The sequence below is a fragment of the Oncorhynchus mykiss genome, chromosome 12, assembly GCF_057628025.1.
Source record: "Oncorhynchus mykiss isolate SJ-2025 chromosome 12, ASM5762802v1, whole genome shotgun sequence".
Lineage (NCBI taxonomy): Eukaryota > Metazoa > Chordata > Actinopteri > Salmoniformes > Salmonidae > Oncorhynchus > Oncorhynchus mykiss.
The window spans coordinates 86,188,394-86,206,128 of NC_143033.1; the positions used below are offsets into that span (position 1 = coordinate 86,188,394).

Below are 17,735 nucleotides of genomic sequence, written 5' to 3' on the forward strand. Positions count from 1 at the left end.
TTGAAAATATGGAGAGTGGTACAGGTGATGTATTGATTTGCCACAAATATAACACTTTATGTTAAGGAAAAAAAGTGAATTTCTTTGCCACATTTTTTGCAGTATTACTTTAGTGCCTTGTTGCAAACAGGATGCATGTTTAGGAATATTTGCATTATGTACAGGCTTCCTTCTTTTCACTCAAATAGGTTAGTATTGTGAAGTAACTACAATGTTGTTGATCGATCCTCAGTTTCCTCCTATAACTGCCATTAAACTCTTTAACTGTTTTAAAGTCACCATTGGCCTCTGAGATCCCTTGTAACTGAGTTATGAAGGATGTCTGTATCTTTGTAGCGATTGGGTGTATTAATACACCATCCAAAGTGTAGTTAATAACTTCCCCATGCTCAAAGGGATATTCAATGGGATATTTAACCCATCTTCCAATAGGTGCCCTTCTTTGTGAGGCATTGGAAAACCTCCCTGGTCTTGTGGTTGAATCTGTATTTGAAATTGACTGCTCAACTGAGGGACATTACAGATAATTGGATGTGTGGGGTACAGAGATGAGGTAGTCATTCAAAAATCATCTTAAACACTATTATTGCGAACAGAGTGAGTCCATGCAACTTATTATGGGACTTGTTAAGCATATTTGTAGGCTTCCCATAACAAAGGGGTTGACTACGTATTGACTCAAATACATTTCAGCTTTTCATTTTTAATTCATTTGTCCAACAACAACAAAAAGTATAGAAACATAATTACACTTTGACATTATAGGGTATTGTGTGTAGGCCAGTGACACAACATCTCAATTGAATACATGTTAAATTCAGTCTGTAACAAAACAAAACATGGAAAAAGTCAAGGCACTGTGTTCCCTCCTTGGTTCCTTGCAGTCAAGTTGGGGTGGAGGACAGTTATCAAACACACCACACGCACAATGACCTCTTTATCTATCAGAGAACACTCTCCCACTGTCTCATGATGGCCTATCTCTATCTGCCTAGGCCTCTTGTAAACACCACACACGCACACACACACACACGCACACAGACACTTCTCTCTCCGGATGAAACGATTCAAGTTGGCGTTCTGCTTTCCATAGAGAGTGAGAGTTAATAGGGAGAGTGGGGGTAGAGAGAGTCAGAAAGGGACAGTGTTAGGAGAGTGTATGGGAGCGAGGGGGAGAGTGGGGGAGAGAGGAGGGGGAGAGAGGAGGTGAGAGGATGGAGGAGAAGAGGAACAGAAGCACTGCTGTAAAGTGCTCTGATTAGCAGGAGTAATTACACTGCAGTAGTGAAGCACTGAATGACCCACTCCTCCCCTCATTCCTTTTCCCCCTCTTTTCCCTCGGCCTAACCACTCAAGGCTGCTCGGGGAGAAAGGGAGGAAGGAGAGAGGGGAGGAGAAGAGAGGCTGAGAAAGAGAGAGTGGGGAAGAGATAATAATAATACTTTATCTAAGAAGGGTCTGTAGGTGATAAACTGAGTCATGAAAAGCTCAACTTTAGTGTTTAAGGAATTGTGCAATAACCCTGTCACACACACAGTCTGCACACTCACCAACACACACAACTAACCGCATGGTGGAGGAGAGAGACCGCTGAGTTGAGAGATGAAGAGATGAACAGAGAGCGAAGGAGAGAGTGAGAGATGTGAGCTGAGAGAGGATGAGAGAGGGAGAGATGTGAGCTGAGAAAGAGAGAGATAAAGAGATGTGAGCTGAGAGAGGATGAGAGAGCGAGATGTGAGCTGAGAGAGAGAGAGAGAGAGATGTGGGCTGAGAGAAAGATGTGAGCTGAGAGGATGAGAGAGAGAGATGTGAGCTGAGAGAGGATGAGAGAGAGAGAGAGAGAGAGATGTGAGCTGAGAGAGATGTGAGCTGAGAGAGAGATGTGAGCTGAGAGAGAGAGAGAGAGATGTGAGCTGAGAGAGAGAGTGTCTAAGTCTGTGTGGGTTCTGCTGCAGAGTGTTCGGTGCTCATAAAGGTCACCCAGCGAAACCTGAGTGTGAGCAGGAGAAACCCCAGCACTCTTATCGACCCTCCAGTCCACACAGAACAGCACAGCACATCTGATGCACCCCCCCCCCCCCCCTCTCTAATCATTCTCTCATTGTGAGTGATTGCCACTTGGAAACAGCTGGATATGAAGGGAGTATGTGAAAATGCCTGCCGCAGCTACTTAAACACATACAGACACGTGCACACACACACACAAGCGCACACACAAGCACACACACACACACACACACACACTGTGTCAGCAAGATTGAAATCTAGTATCACACACATTGACTGAGTTAGGCCTAGATTCAATCAGATCAAGCGTTAACCGCCGAAATCTGGATAATTTTTTATTGCAAAAACGGTTTGAATGGTCCACTGGCTCCCAGAGGCAAGATTTTGATTGGATGTTACATTTTAAGAACCCTCCCCCACACACCGGTAGAAGGGGTGCTGTGTGTTATGTGCGTGACTGATATCCCTCCAGTAGTTGTGGCCTATGCTAGTTTCAAGTTATAAAAGGTGGCCGACAGTCTGCAATTTATTTTCATTGAAATTGAAAGTGGATTATACCACTCTAGTGACAGACTTTTTTCCCTGTCTCCATTCATCGACATGGCTGCTTGCTGCACTTTGTTACCACTGCAAATATCGTGAAGATTGCCCATTATATTTGTTTTTGTAAGGACCCAAAAAACTGAGGCAGTGGGAGCACCTAGAAAGTAAATACAAAAACAATGTATTATTAGCTAGCTAGCTGACTACCGTAGGCCACTTGTAGGGTATGCCAGGTGTGCACTACATGACTTTCAAAATCCTAACATGGCCGAGCCTCTCACACGAAACCACCGTCTTTCCTGTAGTATTTTGTTGTCTTGCCAACGTAGTGGTGCCACACTAAACCATGTGGCACAGACAGGGCTCACACACTAAACCATGTGGCACAGACAGGGGTCACACACTAAACCATGTGGCACAGACAGGGCTCACACACTAAACCATGTGGCACAGACAGGGCTCACACACTAAACCATGTGGCACAGACAGGGCTCACACACTAAACTATGTGGCACAGACAGGGCTCACACACTAAACCATGTGGCACAGACAGGGGTCACACACTAAACCATGTGGCACAGACAGGGCTCACACACTAAACCATGTGGCACAGACAGGGCTCACACACTAAACCATGTGGCACAGACCGGGCTCACACACTAAACCATGTGGCACAGACCGGGCTCACACACTAAACCATGTGGCACAGACAGGGCTCACACACTAAACCATGTGGCACAGACAGGGCTCACACACTAAACCATGTGGCACAGACAGGGCTCACACACTAAACCATGTGGCACAGACAGGGCTCACACACTAAACCATGTGGCACAGACAGGGGTCACACACTAAACCATGTGGCACAGACAGGGCTCACACACTAAACCATGTGGCACAGACAGGGCTCACACACTAAACCATGTGGCACAGACAGGGCTCACACACTAAATCATGTGGCACAGACAGGGCTCACACACTAAACCATGTGGCACAGACAGGGCTCACACACTAAACCATGTGGCACAGACAGGGCTCACACACTAAACCATGTGGCACAGACAGGGCTCACACACTAAACCATGTGGCACAGACAGGGGTCACACACTAAACCATGTGGCACAGACCGGGCTCACACACTAAACCATGTGGCACAGACAGGGCTCACACACTAAACCATGTGGCACAGACAGGGCTCACACACTAAACCATGAGGCACAGACAGGGCTCACACACTAAACCATGTGGCACAGACAGGGCTCACACACTAAACCATGTGGCACAGACAGGGGTCACACACTACAAGATTCCTCACTTGGTCGTGAGGATTGTCGATTGCACGTTCTATGGTATATTGGTGATCACACAATTGAATGTGCATCCCGCCACCTACTATGCCGGAGGGAAACAGGATTCCCCAAAAAACTGAACAAACTACCCAAAAATAAATAAAATAAAATAAATCAAAACTTTTTTGATAAAATATAAAACAGATCTGATCCCTACACAGGCTCAAGGGGAACCTGGAAGGGTAGGTCTTCCGGCGCCAGTACCCCTTGAAAGTCTTCAGATGTAAAATCCTTAAGTCAGTTTGTCCAGTTTCCTAGACTTCTTTGAGACTTGTGCTGTATACCTCATAACTGTGGAAAAGAATGCAACAAATTCCACCCTTTTAACACACAGGGTATCTTTTGTCTGGCAGAAAACATTTACTACAGGCTGTGGTGTATCCAGTACCATATCTTCCCTTATGCTGCTCAGGTCAATACAATTCTGGTCTGACCAATCGGATTCCACGCTTCAAGATTGCTTCGATCACGTGGACTGGGATATGTCCCGGATAGCCTCAGACAATAACATTGACGTATACGCTGACTCGGTGAGCGAGTTTATTAACAAGTGCATCGGAGATGTCATTCCCTCTCTGACCATTAAAACCTTCCCTAATCAAAAACCGTGGATTGATGGCAGCATTCGCACGAAACTGAAAGAGCGAAGCACCGCTTTTAATCATGGCAAGGTGACCGGAAACACGACCGAATACAAACAGTGCAGTTATTCCCTCCTCAGGGTAATCAAACAGGCAAAGCGTCAGTATAGAGACAAAGTAGAGTCGCAATTCAACGACTCAAACACGAGACGTACGTGGTAGGGTCTACAGTCAATCATGGATTACAAAAAGAAAACCAGCCCCGTCGCAGACCAGGATGTCTTGCTCCCAGACAAACTAAACAACTTCTTTGCTCGCTTTGAGGACAATACAGTTCCACTGACACGGCCCGCTACCGAATCCTGTGGGCTCTCCTTCTCCGTGGCCAACGTGAGTAAAACATTTAAACGTGTTAACCCTCGCAAGGCTGCCGGCCCAGACGGCATCCCTAGCTGCGTCCTCAGAGCATGTGCAGACCAGCTGGCTGGTGTGTTTACGGACATATTCAACCAATCCCTATCCCAGTCTGTTGTCCCCACATAATTCAAGATGGCCACAATTGTTCCTGTACCCAAGAAAGCTAAGGTAACTGAACCAAATGACTATTGCCCCGTAGCACTCACTTCTGTCATCATGAAGTGCTTTGAGAGACTAGTTAAGTATTATATCACCTCCACCTTACCCGATACCCTAGACCCCCCCCCCCCCCCCCCCAATAGGTCCACTGACAATGCAAATCGCCATCACACTGCACACTGCCCTATCCCATCTGGACAAGAGGAATACCTATGTAAGAATGCTGTTCATTAACTACAGCTCAGCATTTAACACCATAGTAACCTTCAAACTCGTCATCAAGTTCGAGACCCTGGGTCTCGACCCCGCCCTGTGCAACTGGGTCCTGGACTTTCTGACGGGGCGCCCCCAGGTGGTCAAGGTAGCAAACAACATCTCCACCCCGCTGATCCTCAACACTTGGGCCCCACAAGGGTGTGTTCTCAGCCCTCTCCTGTAATCCCTGCTCACTCACGACTGCGTGGCCATGCATGCTTCCAACTCAATCATCAAGTTTGCAGACGACACTACAGTAGTAGGCCTGATTACCAACAACAATATGACAGCCTACAGGGAGGAGGTGAGGGCCCTCGGAGTGTGGTTTCAGGAAAATAACCTCTCACTCAACGTCATAAAATCAAAGGAGATGATCGTGGACTTCAGGAAACACCAGAGGGAGCACCACCCTATCCACATTGTTGGGACCGCAGTGGAGAAGGTGGAAAGTTTTAAGCTCCTCGGCGTACACATCCCAGACTAACTGAATTGGTCCACCCACACAGACAGTGTGGTGAAAAAGGCGCAACAGTGCCTCAGAAGCCTAAAGAAATTTGGCTTGTCATCTAAAACACTCACAAACTTTTACAGATGCACAATCGAGCATCCTGTCGGGCTGTATCACCGACTAGTACGGCAATTGCACCGCCCTCAACCGCAAGGCTCTCCAGAGGGTAGTGCGGTCTGCACAACGCATCCCCGGGGGCAAACTACCTGCCCTCCAGGACACCTACAGCACCCGATGTCACAGGAAGGCTAAAAATATCATCAAGGACAACAACCACCCGAGCCACTGCCTGTCCACCATAACGCCACTTTAATAATGTTTACATACCCTACATTACTCATCTCATATGTATATACTGTATTCTACACCATCTACTTGCCTATGCCACACGCCATCCCTCATCCATATATTTACATGTACATATTCTTATTCATCACTTTACATTTGTGTGTATTTGTGTGTATAAGGTAGTTGTTGTGAATTTGTTAATTACTTGTTAGATTTTACTGCATAGTTGAAACTAGAAGCACAAGCGTTTCACTACACTTGCATTAACATCTGCTAACCATGTGTATGTGACCAATAACATTTGATTTGATTGGACTTGTTTTCTCAATTCTTTTAATCGCCTCTCATAGGAGAATTGATTGACAGCTCTAACTTTTGCCATCTTCCTCACCTTCACAGGGCACTTCAGGAACTCAGGGTCATGATTCCCACCACAATTGCAACACCATCTTTCTACACAACATTCTTCAGAATATTCTGTTCATCTGCAAACGCTTGAAACGTCTGCACACACTTGAAATGTCTGCACACACTTGAAACATCTGCACACACTTGAAACATCTGCACACACTTGAAACATCTGCACACACTTGAAACGTCTGCACACACATGAAACATCTGCACACACTTGAAACATCTGCACACACTTGAAACGTCTGCACACACTTGAAACGTCTGCACACACTTGAAACGTCTGCACACACTTGAAACGTCTGCACACACTTGAAACGTCTGCACACACTTGAAACGTCTGCACACACTTGAAACGTCTGCACACACTTGAAACGTGGCCAAATCCTTTAATATTCTTACACTGCAGTGGTTTGGGTACGAAAGCTTCCTACATAACCAAGTTTCACATGCGTAGGTATTTGCTCTTTATCAAAAACCAACAGAACCGACAGACTTTCTTCTATTTCTCCATTCCTCCAGCGGTTCAGACGCCGGGCACCAACCACACCAGGAATTCTCTTCAGGTATTCAACCTGAACATTCGTCGTCGCCCCTGAGATGACTCTTTTAACGGGTGCTCTACTCTGAAGTTCAAAACATAAAACTTCTGTTGTCCGGATTCGTTTGAGTCCCACTGAAATCTTCCTCTGCTCTTCACAAATACAATGAATCAAAATACGCCATTTTAGACACCTCAAACGGATTTCCCACATTTGCATCCTTACTCAACAAACGCATCCCAACAAGAAGCAATTCATTATCATTCACACACGTATCCTCCACTCCAATTTGAGACAATTTCAACTACTGTTCTCCATTCAGCACATTCGTCTTCACCAAATTTGCTCGATGCGCTGCTTGATTCCAACTCAGCATCCACTTCCGCCATCTTCCCACACTCTAGTCGACACATTGAAATGAAAGTGGACATGTAAACGTTGCATCATCTGCTCAGATGACAGATAAACCAACACATGTATTGACCCAAATTACTTATTGATATTGGTATGAGTGGGTTCATGTTGTTTTATAGATCTACACACGCTGCGGTTTGCTATTTAGAGTTGATGAACTAGACTTTCCATCGCAACAATTATGTAACTTCATTTAACGTAGCTACAACAAGCTTTGGCTCAAAGCAGCCTCATAAATATTTTCAGTCAGACATTCATTCTTGCCACACATTGCTTGTAACATTGCTTGTGCACTTCAGAGCTGTAACGATTTAACGTTTTGGTTAAAGGCAAGTATAAACGCATACTAGTAGTAGTCATCGTTCCTGCTGGAGAGTCTACACATTCTGGGTGATGCGAAACAATGTCAACATCTCACTGGCTTCTTCTCTGGCGAGCTCTCATTGGCTATTGCTGATCACAGTTCTGAAAGTTTGTTGTTGCACATTTCACACTACAAGAACATTGCAGATTTTGCTCCGATAAAATCCAACATGTTTGAAAATATCGGGATGTCTGGGACTGCTCGAAGACGAGATCGGTAGCCCTCAGATTGCGTCTCTGACCTGTTCACGTTAAATGAGCATTGGTGTTGGCCGCGCGCCCTGAGTAGGCAACGGCATGGGGGTTTTGTATCAGATTTCAGGTACAGCTAAAATTGTGTAGCGTACACCCGGCATAACTCAATTGAACTGCTAATTAGCTGACTTTACATACTGTTAAGCTTAGTGAATTAAATGTCATCAGCTAGCAAACGTCCTATTAGCTAGCTATCTTGATATAATCATTGTTAATTAAAAACACAGTCTCCAAATGCCATGGAAGAGGGTGAAATTGAATCTCCAGCTGTCAGTAAAGGGAGAGTGTCGGCTACTGGACAGGGCAGGTCATTTTGTGCCAGGACATTATGAAAAAATTGTCCAGTTCCAGTACCTAGAGGGGAAAAGTTTGAGGACAGCGAGATACTAGCAACATAATATTCTGTGCTGTGTAATTGAAGTATAATGAAGCCTGTATCTTTATAATGTTTTCTGTCTTCAGATATGGAATGCTGTGAAAGCCTGTTTGTGTCACACCCTGATCTGTTTCACCTGTCTTTGTGATGGTCTCCACCCCCCTCCAGGTGTCGCCCATCTTCCCCATTATCCCCTGTGTATTTATACCTGTGTTCTCTGTTTGTCTGTTGCTAGTTCGTTTTGTTCATAAAACCTACCAGCATTTGTTCCGCTGCTCCTGCCTGTTTTCTTGCTCCTGTTTTCTAGTCCTTCCCGGTGTTGACCGTTCTGCCTGCCCTGACCCTGAGACTGCCTGCCGCTTTGTACCTTACCCCACCATTCTGGATTATTGACCCTCATTAAAATGCAAATCAATTTCTAAACATTTTTACAAATGTTTTTCTGGATCTTTTTGTTGTTATTCTGTCTCTCACTGTTCAAATAAACCTACCATTAAAATTATAGACTGATAATTTCTTTGTCAGTGGGCAAACGTACAAATCAGCAGGGGCTCAAATCACTTTTTTCCTCACTGTATATGCCATGGGTCATTGTGGCTAGCTACTTCTTGTCCCTCATGCTAGCCTTTACAACCAAATATCACTTCAGAAATGTCAACATTTTAAATATTGACATGGCCAGCATTGTAGACCATTTCTCCCATTTTGCTGCAGATTTAACTGATCTAGAAATAACAGAGAAATGCTGGTAAAACCAGCATGCTGTAAATATTCTCAACATGTTTGTCACCACTGCTTGTTTTGTAGATGTTGTCCTCATGCACTGTTGCTACTTTTATTTTTTATTTATTTCCCCTTTATATAACCAGGTAGGCAAGTTGAGAACAAGTTCTCATTTACAATTGCGACCTGTCCAAGATAAAGTAAAGCAGTTCGACACATACCACAACACAGAGTTACACATGGAGTAAAACAATCATACATTCAATAATACAATAGAAAAATAAGTCTATATACAATGTGAGCAAATGCGGTGAGTTGGGAGGTAAAGGCAAAAAAAAGGCCATAGTGGCGAAGTAAATACAATATAGAAAGTAAAACACTGGAATGGTAGATTTGCAGTGGAAGAATGTGCAGAAATGTGTAGAAATAGAAATAATGGGGTGCAAAGGAGCAAAATAAATTATAGATGGGCTATGTACAGGTGCAGTAATCTGTGAGCTGCTCTGACAACTGGTGCTTAAAGCTAGTGAGGGAGATAAGTGTTTCCAGTTTCAGAGATTTTTGTAGTTCATTCCAGTCATTGGCAGCAGAAAACTGGAAGGAGAGGCGGCCAAAGGAGGAATTGGTTTTGGGGGTGACCAGAGAGTGAGCACCAGATTTGTCCTCATAGACCACCGGGGTGTCTTGGGAACAGAACAGTCATGGCAATGGTTCGATGGCATCCACATGTTTCCGTGTGACCTTATGGGTGTATGACTGTGGCTCCTTTCACATGCCAGAGTCCCCCTGACACACCACACAGGGCAAGGTCACCCAGAGCCACCCCATACTGCCACTACTGTCCCTAGCACTGTCCCTAGTCCTGTCCGTGGCCAGCGGAACACAACACAGGGTCACAGAGAAGAAGACAGAGCCCCGAGGTCAGAGGTGAGAGGCGCTCTGGTTGTGTGCTGTCTTTATCTCCACTGCTGGTGGTCCTCTATATGGTACAGCACAAGGCTGCATTGTACCCTACTGTACATCACTCATAATAGAAGGCCTGACATAGATGTTCACTCAGTGTATGAGGCACACATGGTGCGGTTTGACTGGATTTCTGCAGTCCATATGACTCTCTGACTCTCACACAACTTATGAGTGATATAAGTGATATTCCCAATTCTCATATTTACTACTTTATTTTTTAGAGTCAGTGAGAAAGAGAGAGAACACTGTATATAGACATAATATGACATTTGAAATGTCTTTATTCTTTTGGAACTTCTGTGAGTGTAATGTTTACTGTACATTTTTATTGTTTATTTCACTTTTGTTTATTATCTACTTCACTTGCTTTAGCAATGTTAACATATGTTTCCCATGCCAATAAAGCCCTTGAATTTAATTGAATTGAGATAGAGAGAGAGAAGAAGGTAGTGAGGAAAACAGAGAAGGGAAGAGAGGACACAATTTCTTACAATTTCATGTCTGGACTAGTTCATGTGACTTTGAATTGGGAAGGTTCTGGACTGGTTCATGTGACTATGAATTGGGAAGGTTCTGGACTGGTTCATGTGACTATGAATTGGGAAGGTTCTGGACTTGTTCATGTGATTATGAATTGGAAAGGTTCTGGACTGGTTCATGTGACTATGAATTGGGAAGGTTCTGGACTGGTTCATGTGATTATGAATTGGGAAGGTTCTGGACTTGTTCATGTGACTATGAATTGGGAAGGTTCTGGACTGGTTCATGTGATTATGAATTGGGAAGGTTCTGGACTTGTTCATGTGACTATGAATGGGGAAGGTTCTTGACTGGTTCATGTGATTATGAATTGGGACGGTTCTGGACTGGTTCATGTGATTATGAATTGTGAAGGTTCTGGACTGGTTCATGTGATTATGAATTGGGAAGGTTCTGGACTTGTTCATGTGATTATGAATTGGGAAGGTTCTGGACTTGTTCATGTGACTATGAATGGGGAAGGTTCTGGACTGGTTCATGTGATTATGAATTGGGAAGGTTCTGGACTTGTTCATGTGACTATGAATTGGGAAGGTTCTTGACTGGTTCATGTGATTATGAATTGGGAAGGTTCTGGACTGGTTCATGTGATTATTAATTGGGAAGGTTCTGGACTGGTTCATGTGATTATGAATTGGGAAGGTTCTGGACTGGTTCATGTGATTATGAATTGGGAAGGTTCTGGACTTGTTCATGTGACTGAATTGGGAAGGTTCTTGACTGGTTCATGTGATTATGAATTGGGAAGGTTCTGGACTGGTTCATGTGATTATTAATTGGGAAGGTTCTGGACTGGTTCATGTGATTATGAATTGGGAAGGTTCTGGACTTGTTCATGTGATTATTAATTGGGACGGTTCTGGACTGGTTCATGTGATTATGGTGCTGGGACGTGTCCTCTTTTGTCCTCACTACCTTCTACTCTCTCTCTGTCTCTCTCTCTTTCGGTATATTTCTATCTCTTTCTGTCTGTCTCTCTCTCTCTCTCTTTCAATCTCTTTCTATCTCTTTCTGTCTGTCTGTCTATCTCTCTCTCTCTCTTCTCTCATTTTAATCTCCCTCTCTCTGAACAGAGATGTCCCTGGTTGATCAGAAGCAGGTGTTTCTGCCCTTTTGAGAACCCAGAAACAGCTGTCAGTTTGCCTCCTAAATGACACTTTACTCACTATGTAGTGTACTACTTTTGACCAGGACATGCTACAGGCTCTGGTTAAAAGCAATTCACTATATTGGGAATAGAGTGCCATTTTAGACATAGCCTATGTGTGGGTGAGAGAGTGTTTCCTCCTCTCCTGATCTTTCCTCCTCTTTGGATCTTTTCTCAGTCTGTTTCACAACTAACTGAGAACTTCCAGCCGCGGCCAAGAGATGACAGAACATTAAAAGAAGAGCGATTTATGGCCCCATCTGCCTGAAAAGCATCTCCAGCACAGTGCAGCAGGTGTCCACGGATAACCCACTTGCATTTGCAACATGGCATTTCTGGCCCAGGCAGCATCCAAGCCCAGCACACAAACCTCACCCAAGTCCCCCATCCAAAAAGTAACTAATCCTAGTAAGTGTGCAAGTTCCACACATTACTATAAACCTAACCCAGCCTGTGGAGCCAACACATTACTATAAACCTAACCCAGTCTGTGGAGCCAACACATTACTATAAACCTAACCCAGCCTGTGGAGCCAACACATTACTATAAACCTAACCCAGTCTGCTACTAAAGCAGGGAGCTCCATATCTATCGCAGAGGGAATACCTGGCCTCTAGTTAGAGCGTTTGGAGATTATGCACTGTCTCTGTGTTGACACTCCACCACTTCTTGACCTCTGTGACCGCTGTTCTGTTTTTTCTGCCGTCTGACAATTTGGCCTGCATGGCCCTCTGACCCTGACTGTAGAACAGACACATGTGGAAGTCACCCCTGTTGACCTCCTAAATTCACATGAGAAAGAAAACATTGTGATAGAGACATACAGGCCTTTACTATACGACCCTGATAGGACAGGAGGGGCAAAGATTACCATAAGTTCCCAGACGTTACTGCTACTGGCTAGCTTGCAGGTTGTGTGTGTGTATGTTGCTGTGAGTGTGCGTTGGTTCTCTTACTATGGCAGAGGGAGTCGCTGACGGGGGTGCAGGCGCTCAGCTCCACCTCGATGCCCTCATCACATATGGTGCAGGGCAGGCAGGGGTCCAGGGAGCTGTCCCGGTCAGAGTAGGTGTCGTCTATACACTCCTCACACACCGTGTCGTGGTTGTGCTCGCAGTGTGCCAACACGCCCTGGCCCGCCGGGCACACCGTGCAGGGCTCACAGCGCCCAGACACCTCATTCAGGTAGTAGTTGTAGTCACACACGCAGATGGCATTGTTGGAGTCAGTGCAGGGCGTCTGCATGCGCATCAGACCTGTACACATGGTGCAGGGGATACAGGTGTCTATGTGGCTGTAGGTCTCTGAGTAGGTCTCACCTGGAGGAGAAGAAAGAAGAGGGGGATAGAGAACAATGAGGGGAGGATGAGACAGAGGGGAGAGGGGGATGGAGGGAGGAGAGAGAGACAGTCAGTCTAATGACATGAATCATGTTTACTGCTGCTGTGTTCATCGAGAGGGGGGACACAGTGATCCAGTGGGCTTTGGATGATTAGTGTTCTGAGACATGAAAGGTGCTCTTGTTAAGGAAGGAGTCTGAAGCCCGCCGCGCTCATTACTAGATTGATCTCTGTGTGGACTGTACCGACTGTACTGTAATGATATAGCTCTCTACTGCTCTGAACAGACGATGAGATGGCCTGTATTCAAAGTTAATCAAGCTGGGTTTGGCACAAATGATCACTGATTATTTGATGCTTGGCCACTCTTCATCATTTTAAAGTATGCTTCAAGCTATTTCTGAAAATAATACATATGTCTAACAATATTGAGATGTATAAACGTAGCGCACGCCATACGCATGTTTCCCATTGTAAATAAGACTTGCCAGGAAAACGCCCTCCATTCACCTGACTATAACACCCTTCAACACACTTTATTTTTTGTATGATGTGGAACTATTGGAATTAGACAATGGGACGGCAGTTTCTAAAAGAAAGAGCAATGGCCAATTTGATCACATTTCTGTAGAGGTGTGGGCAGAATGTTTTAGTCTTTTAAAAGTGACTTTTTCAAACTAAACATGCATGCTGTTTCACACCCTGACCTCAGAGAGCCTTTTTATGTCTCTATTTGGTTAAGTCAGGGTGTGATTTCGGTGGGCATTCTAGTTTTCTAGTTTTTTTTTGGCCGGGTATGGTTCCCAATCAGAGGCAGCTGTCTATCGCTGTCTCTGATTGGGAATCATACTTAGGCAGCCCGTTTTCCACACTAGTTTGTGAGATCTTGTTTTTGCATATTTGCTGTGGAGCCTGCAGAAATTTACGTTCGTTTGTATTTTGTTGTTTTTTGGTGACATTTGAAAATAAAGTAAAATGTACGCCTACCACGCTGCACCTTGACCTCCTTCTAACGACAGACGTAACATGCTGCCTATACCGAGTGCCAAACACTTTATTGATTGTATATTCAAAAATGTTTTCATTAAAATGCAACAGCCCACACTTCTTTGCAAAATACTAATTGTTTTGTTTATCAATAGATTATTGTGTTTCTTCAGCATCTGCTGCCTTGGGTCTCTGAGATGTCGCGCTCCTATCGCACAGCAATACTGTAGACTATACCCATACTGTCAAGTCTTTTACACAAGCTTTTTCAGTAATGTATGCTGTATCTGGCTGTAAAGGACAGTAATTTATGCTGTATCTGGCTGTAAAAGACAATCATTTATGCTGTATCTGGCTGTAAAGGGCAGTAATTTATAATTTATGCTGTGTCTGGCTGTAAAGGGCAATAATTTATGCTGTATCTGGCTGTAAATGACAATCATTTATGCTGTAGCTGGCTGTAAAGGACAATAATTTATGCTGTATCTGGCTGTAAAGGACAATAATGTATGCTGTATCTGGCTGTAAAGGACAGTAATTTATGCTGTATCTGGCTGTAAAGGACAATAATTTATGCTGTATCTGGCTGTAAAGGACAATCATTTATGCTGTATCTGGCTGTAAAGGACAATCATTTATGCTGTATCTGGCTGTAAAGGACAATAATTTATGCTGTATCTGGCTGTAAAGGACAATCATTTATGCTGTATCTGGCTGTAAAGGACAATCATTTATGCTGTATCTGGCTGTAAAGGACAATCATTTATGCTGTATCTGGCTGTAAAGGACAGTAATTTATGCTGTATCTGGCTGTAAAGGACAATAATTTATGCTGTATCTGGCTGTAAAGGACAATCATTTATGCTGTATCTGGCTGTAAATGACAATCATTTATGCTGTATCTGGCTGTAAAGGACAATAATTTATGCTGTATCTGGCTGTAAAGGACAATCATTTATGCTGTAGCTGGCTGTGAAGGACAATAATTTATGCTGTATCTGGCTGTAAAGGACAATAATGTATGCTGTATCTGGCTGTAAAGGACAGTAATTTATGCTGTATCTGGCTGTAAAGGACAATAATGTATGCTGTATCTGGCTGTAAAGGACAATAATGTATGCTGTATCTGGCTGTAAAGGACAGTAATTTATGCTGTATCTGGCTGTAAAGGACAATAATTTATGCTGTATCTGGCTGTAAAGGACAATAATGTATGCTGTATCTGGCTGTAAAGGACAATAATGTATGCTGTATCTGGCTGTAAAGGACAGTCATTTATGCTGTATCTGGCTGTAAAGGACAATAATTTATGCTGTATCTGGCTGTAAAGGACAATAATGTATGCTGTATCTGGCTGTAAAGGGCAGTAATTTATGCTGTATCCTGCTGTAAAGGACAATAATTTATGCTGTATCTGGCTGTAAAGGACAATAATGTATGCTGTATCTGGCTGTAAAGGACAATCATTTATGCTGTATCTGGCTGTAAAGGACAGTAATTTATGCTGCATCTGGCTGTAAACGACAGTAATTTATGCTGTATCTGGCTGTAAAGGGCAATAATTTATGCTGTATCTGGCTGTAAAGGACAGTAATTTATGCTTTATCTGGCTGTAAAGGACAGTAATTTATTCTGTATCTGGCTGTAAAGGACAATCATTTATGCTGTATCTGGCTGTAAAGGACAATAATTTATGCTGTATCTGGCTGTAAAGGGCAGTAATTTATGCTGTGTCTGGCTGTAAAAGGACAGTAATTTATGCTGAATCTGGCTGTAAAGGACAATAATTTATGCTGTATCTGGCTGTAAAGGACAATATTTTATGCTGTATCTGGCTGTAAAGGACAATCATTTATGCTGTATCTGGCTGTAAAGGACAGTAATTTATGCTGTATCTGTCTGTAAAGGACAATAATTTATGCTGTATCTGGCTGTAAAGGACAATAATGTATGCTGTATCTGGCTGTAAAGGAGAATAATTTATGCTGTATCTGGCTGTAAAGGACAGTAATTTATGCTGTATCTGGCTGTAAAGGACAATAATGTATGCTGTATCTGGCTGTAAAGGACAATCATTTATGCTGTATCTGGCTGTAAAGGACAGTAATTTATGCTGTATCTGGCTGTAAAGGACAATAATTTATGCTGTATCTGGCTGTAAAGGACAATAATTTATGCTGTATCTGGCTGTAAAGGACAATACTGTATGCTGTATCTGGCTGTAAAGGACAATCATTTATGCTGTATCTGGCTGTAAAGGACAATAATGTATGCTGTATCTGGCTGTAAAGGACAATAATTTATGCTGTATCTGGCTGTAAAGGGCAATAATTTATGCTGCATCTGGCTGTAAAGGACAATAATTTATGCTGTATCTGGCTGTAAAGGGCAATAATTTATGCTGTACCTGGCTGTAAAGGACAGTAATTTATGCTGTATCTGGCTGTAAAGGACAGTAATTTATGCTGTATCTGGCTGTAAAGGGCAATAATTTATGCTGTATCTGGCTGTAAAGGACAGTAATTTATGCTGTATCTGGCTGTAAAGGACAATAATGTATGCTGTATCTGGCTGTAAAGGGCAGTAATTTATGCTGTATCTGGCTGTAAAGGACAATCATTTATGCTGTATCTGGCTGTAAAGGACAGTAATTTATGCTGTATCTGGCTGTAAAGGACAATAATGTATGCTGTATCTGGCTGTAAAGGACAATATTTTATGCTGTATCTGGCTGTAAAGGACAGTAATTTATGCTGTATCTGGCTGTAAAGGACAATAATTTATGCTGTATCTGGCTGTAAAGGACAATCATTTATGCTGTATCTGGCTGTAAAGGGCAATAATTTATGCTGCATCTGGCTGTAAAGGACAATAATTTATGCTGTATCTGGCTGTAAAGGACAATAATGTATGCTGTATCTGGCTGTAAAGGACAGTAATTTATGCTGTATCTGGCTGTAAAGGACAATCATTTATGCTGTATCTGGCTGTAAAGGACAGTAATTTATGCTGTATCTGGCTGTAAAGGACAATAATGTATGCTGTATCTGGCTGTAAAGGACAATATTTTATGCTGTATCTGGCTGTAAAGGACAGTAATTTATGCTGTATCTGGCTGTAAAGGACAATAATTTATGCTGTATCTGGCTGTAAAGGACAATCATTTATGCTGTATCTGGCTGTAAAGGGCAATAATTTATGCTGCATCTGGCTGTAAAGGACAGTAATTTATGCTGTATCTGGCTGTAAAGGACAATCATTTATGCTGTATCTGGCTGTAAAGGGCAATAATTTATGCTGTATCTGGCTGTAAAGGGCAGTAATTTATGCTGTATCTGGCTGTGAAAGGACAGTAATTTATGCTGTATCTGGCTGTAAAGGACAATCATTTATGCTGTATCTGGCTGTAAAGGGCAGTAATTTATGCTGTATCTGGCTGTAAAGGACAATAATTTATGCTGTATCTGGCTGTAAAGGACAATAATTTATGCTGTATCTGGCTGTAAAGGACAGTAATTTATGCTGCATCTGGCTGTAAAGGGCAGTAATTTATGCTGTATCCT

At 43.2% G+C, this 17,735-nt stretch overlaps 1 protein-coding gene across 1 annotated transcript in view; it reads right to left on the reverse strand.

The window, feature by feature from the left end:
* The window catches only part of LOC110538653 (tumor necrosis factor receptor superfamily member 16-like), a 46,721-nt gene that overhangs the window by 15,059 nt on the left and 13,927 nt on the right, over nucleotides 1–17,735 (reverse strand). The window contains exon 3 of the mRNA XM_021625607.3: nucleotides 12,802–13,164. Coding sequence (XP_021481282.2) covers nucleotides 12,802–13,164 — 363 coding nt within the window. The remainder of the gene's footprint in view (nucleotides 1–12,801; nucleotides 13,165–17,735) is intronic.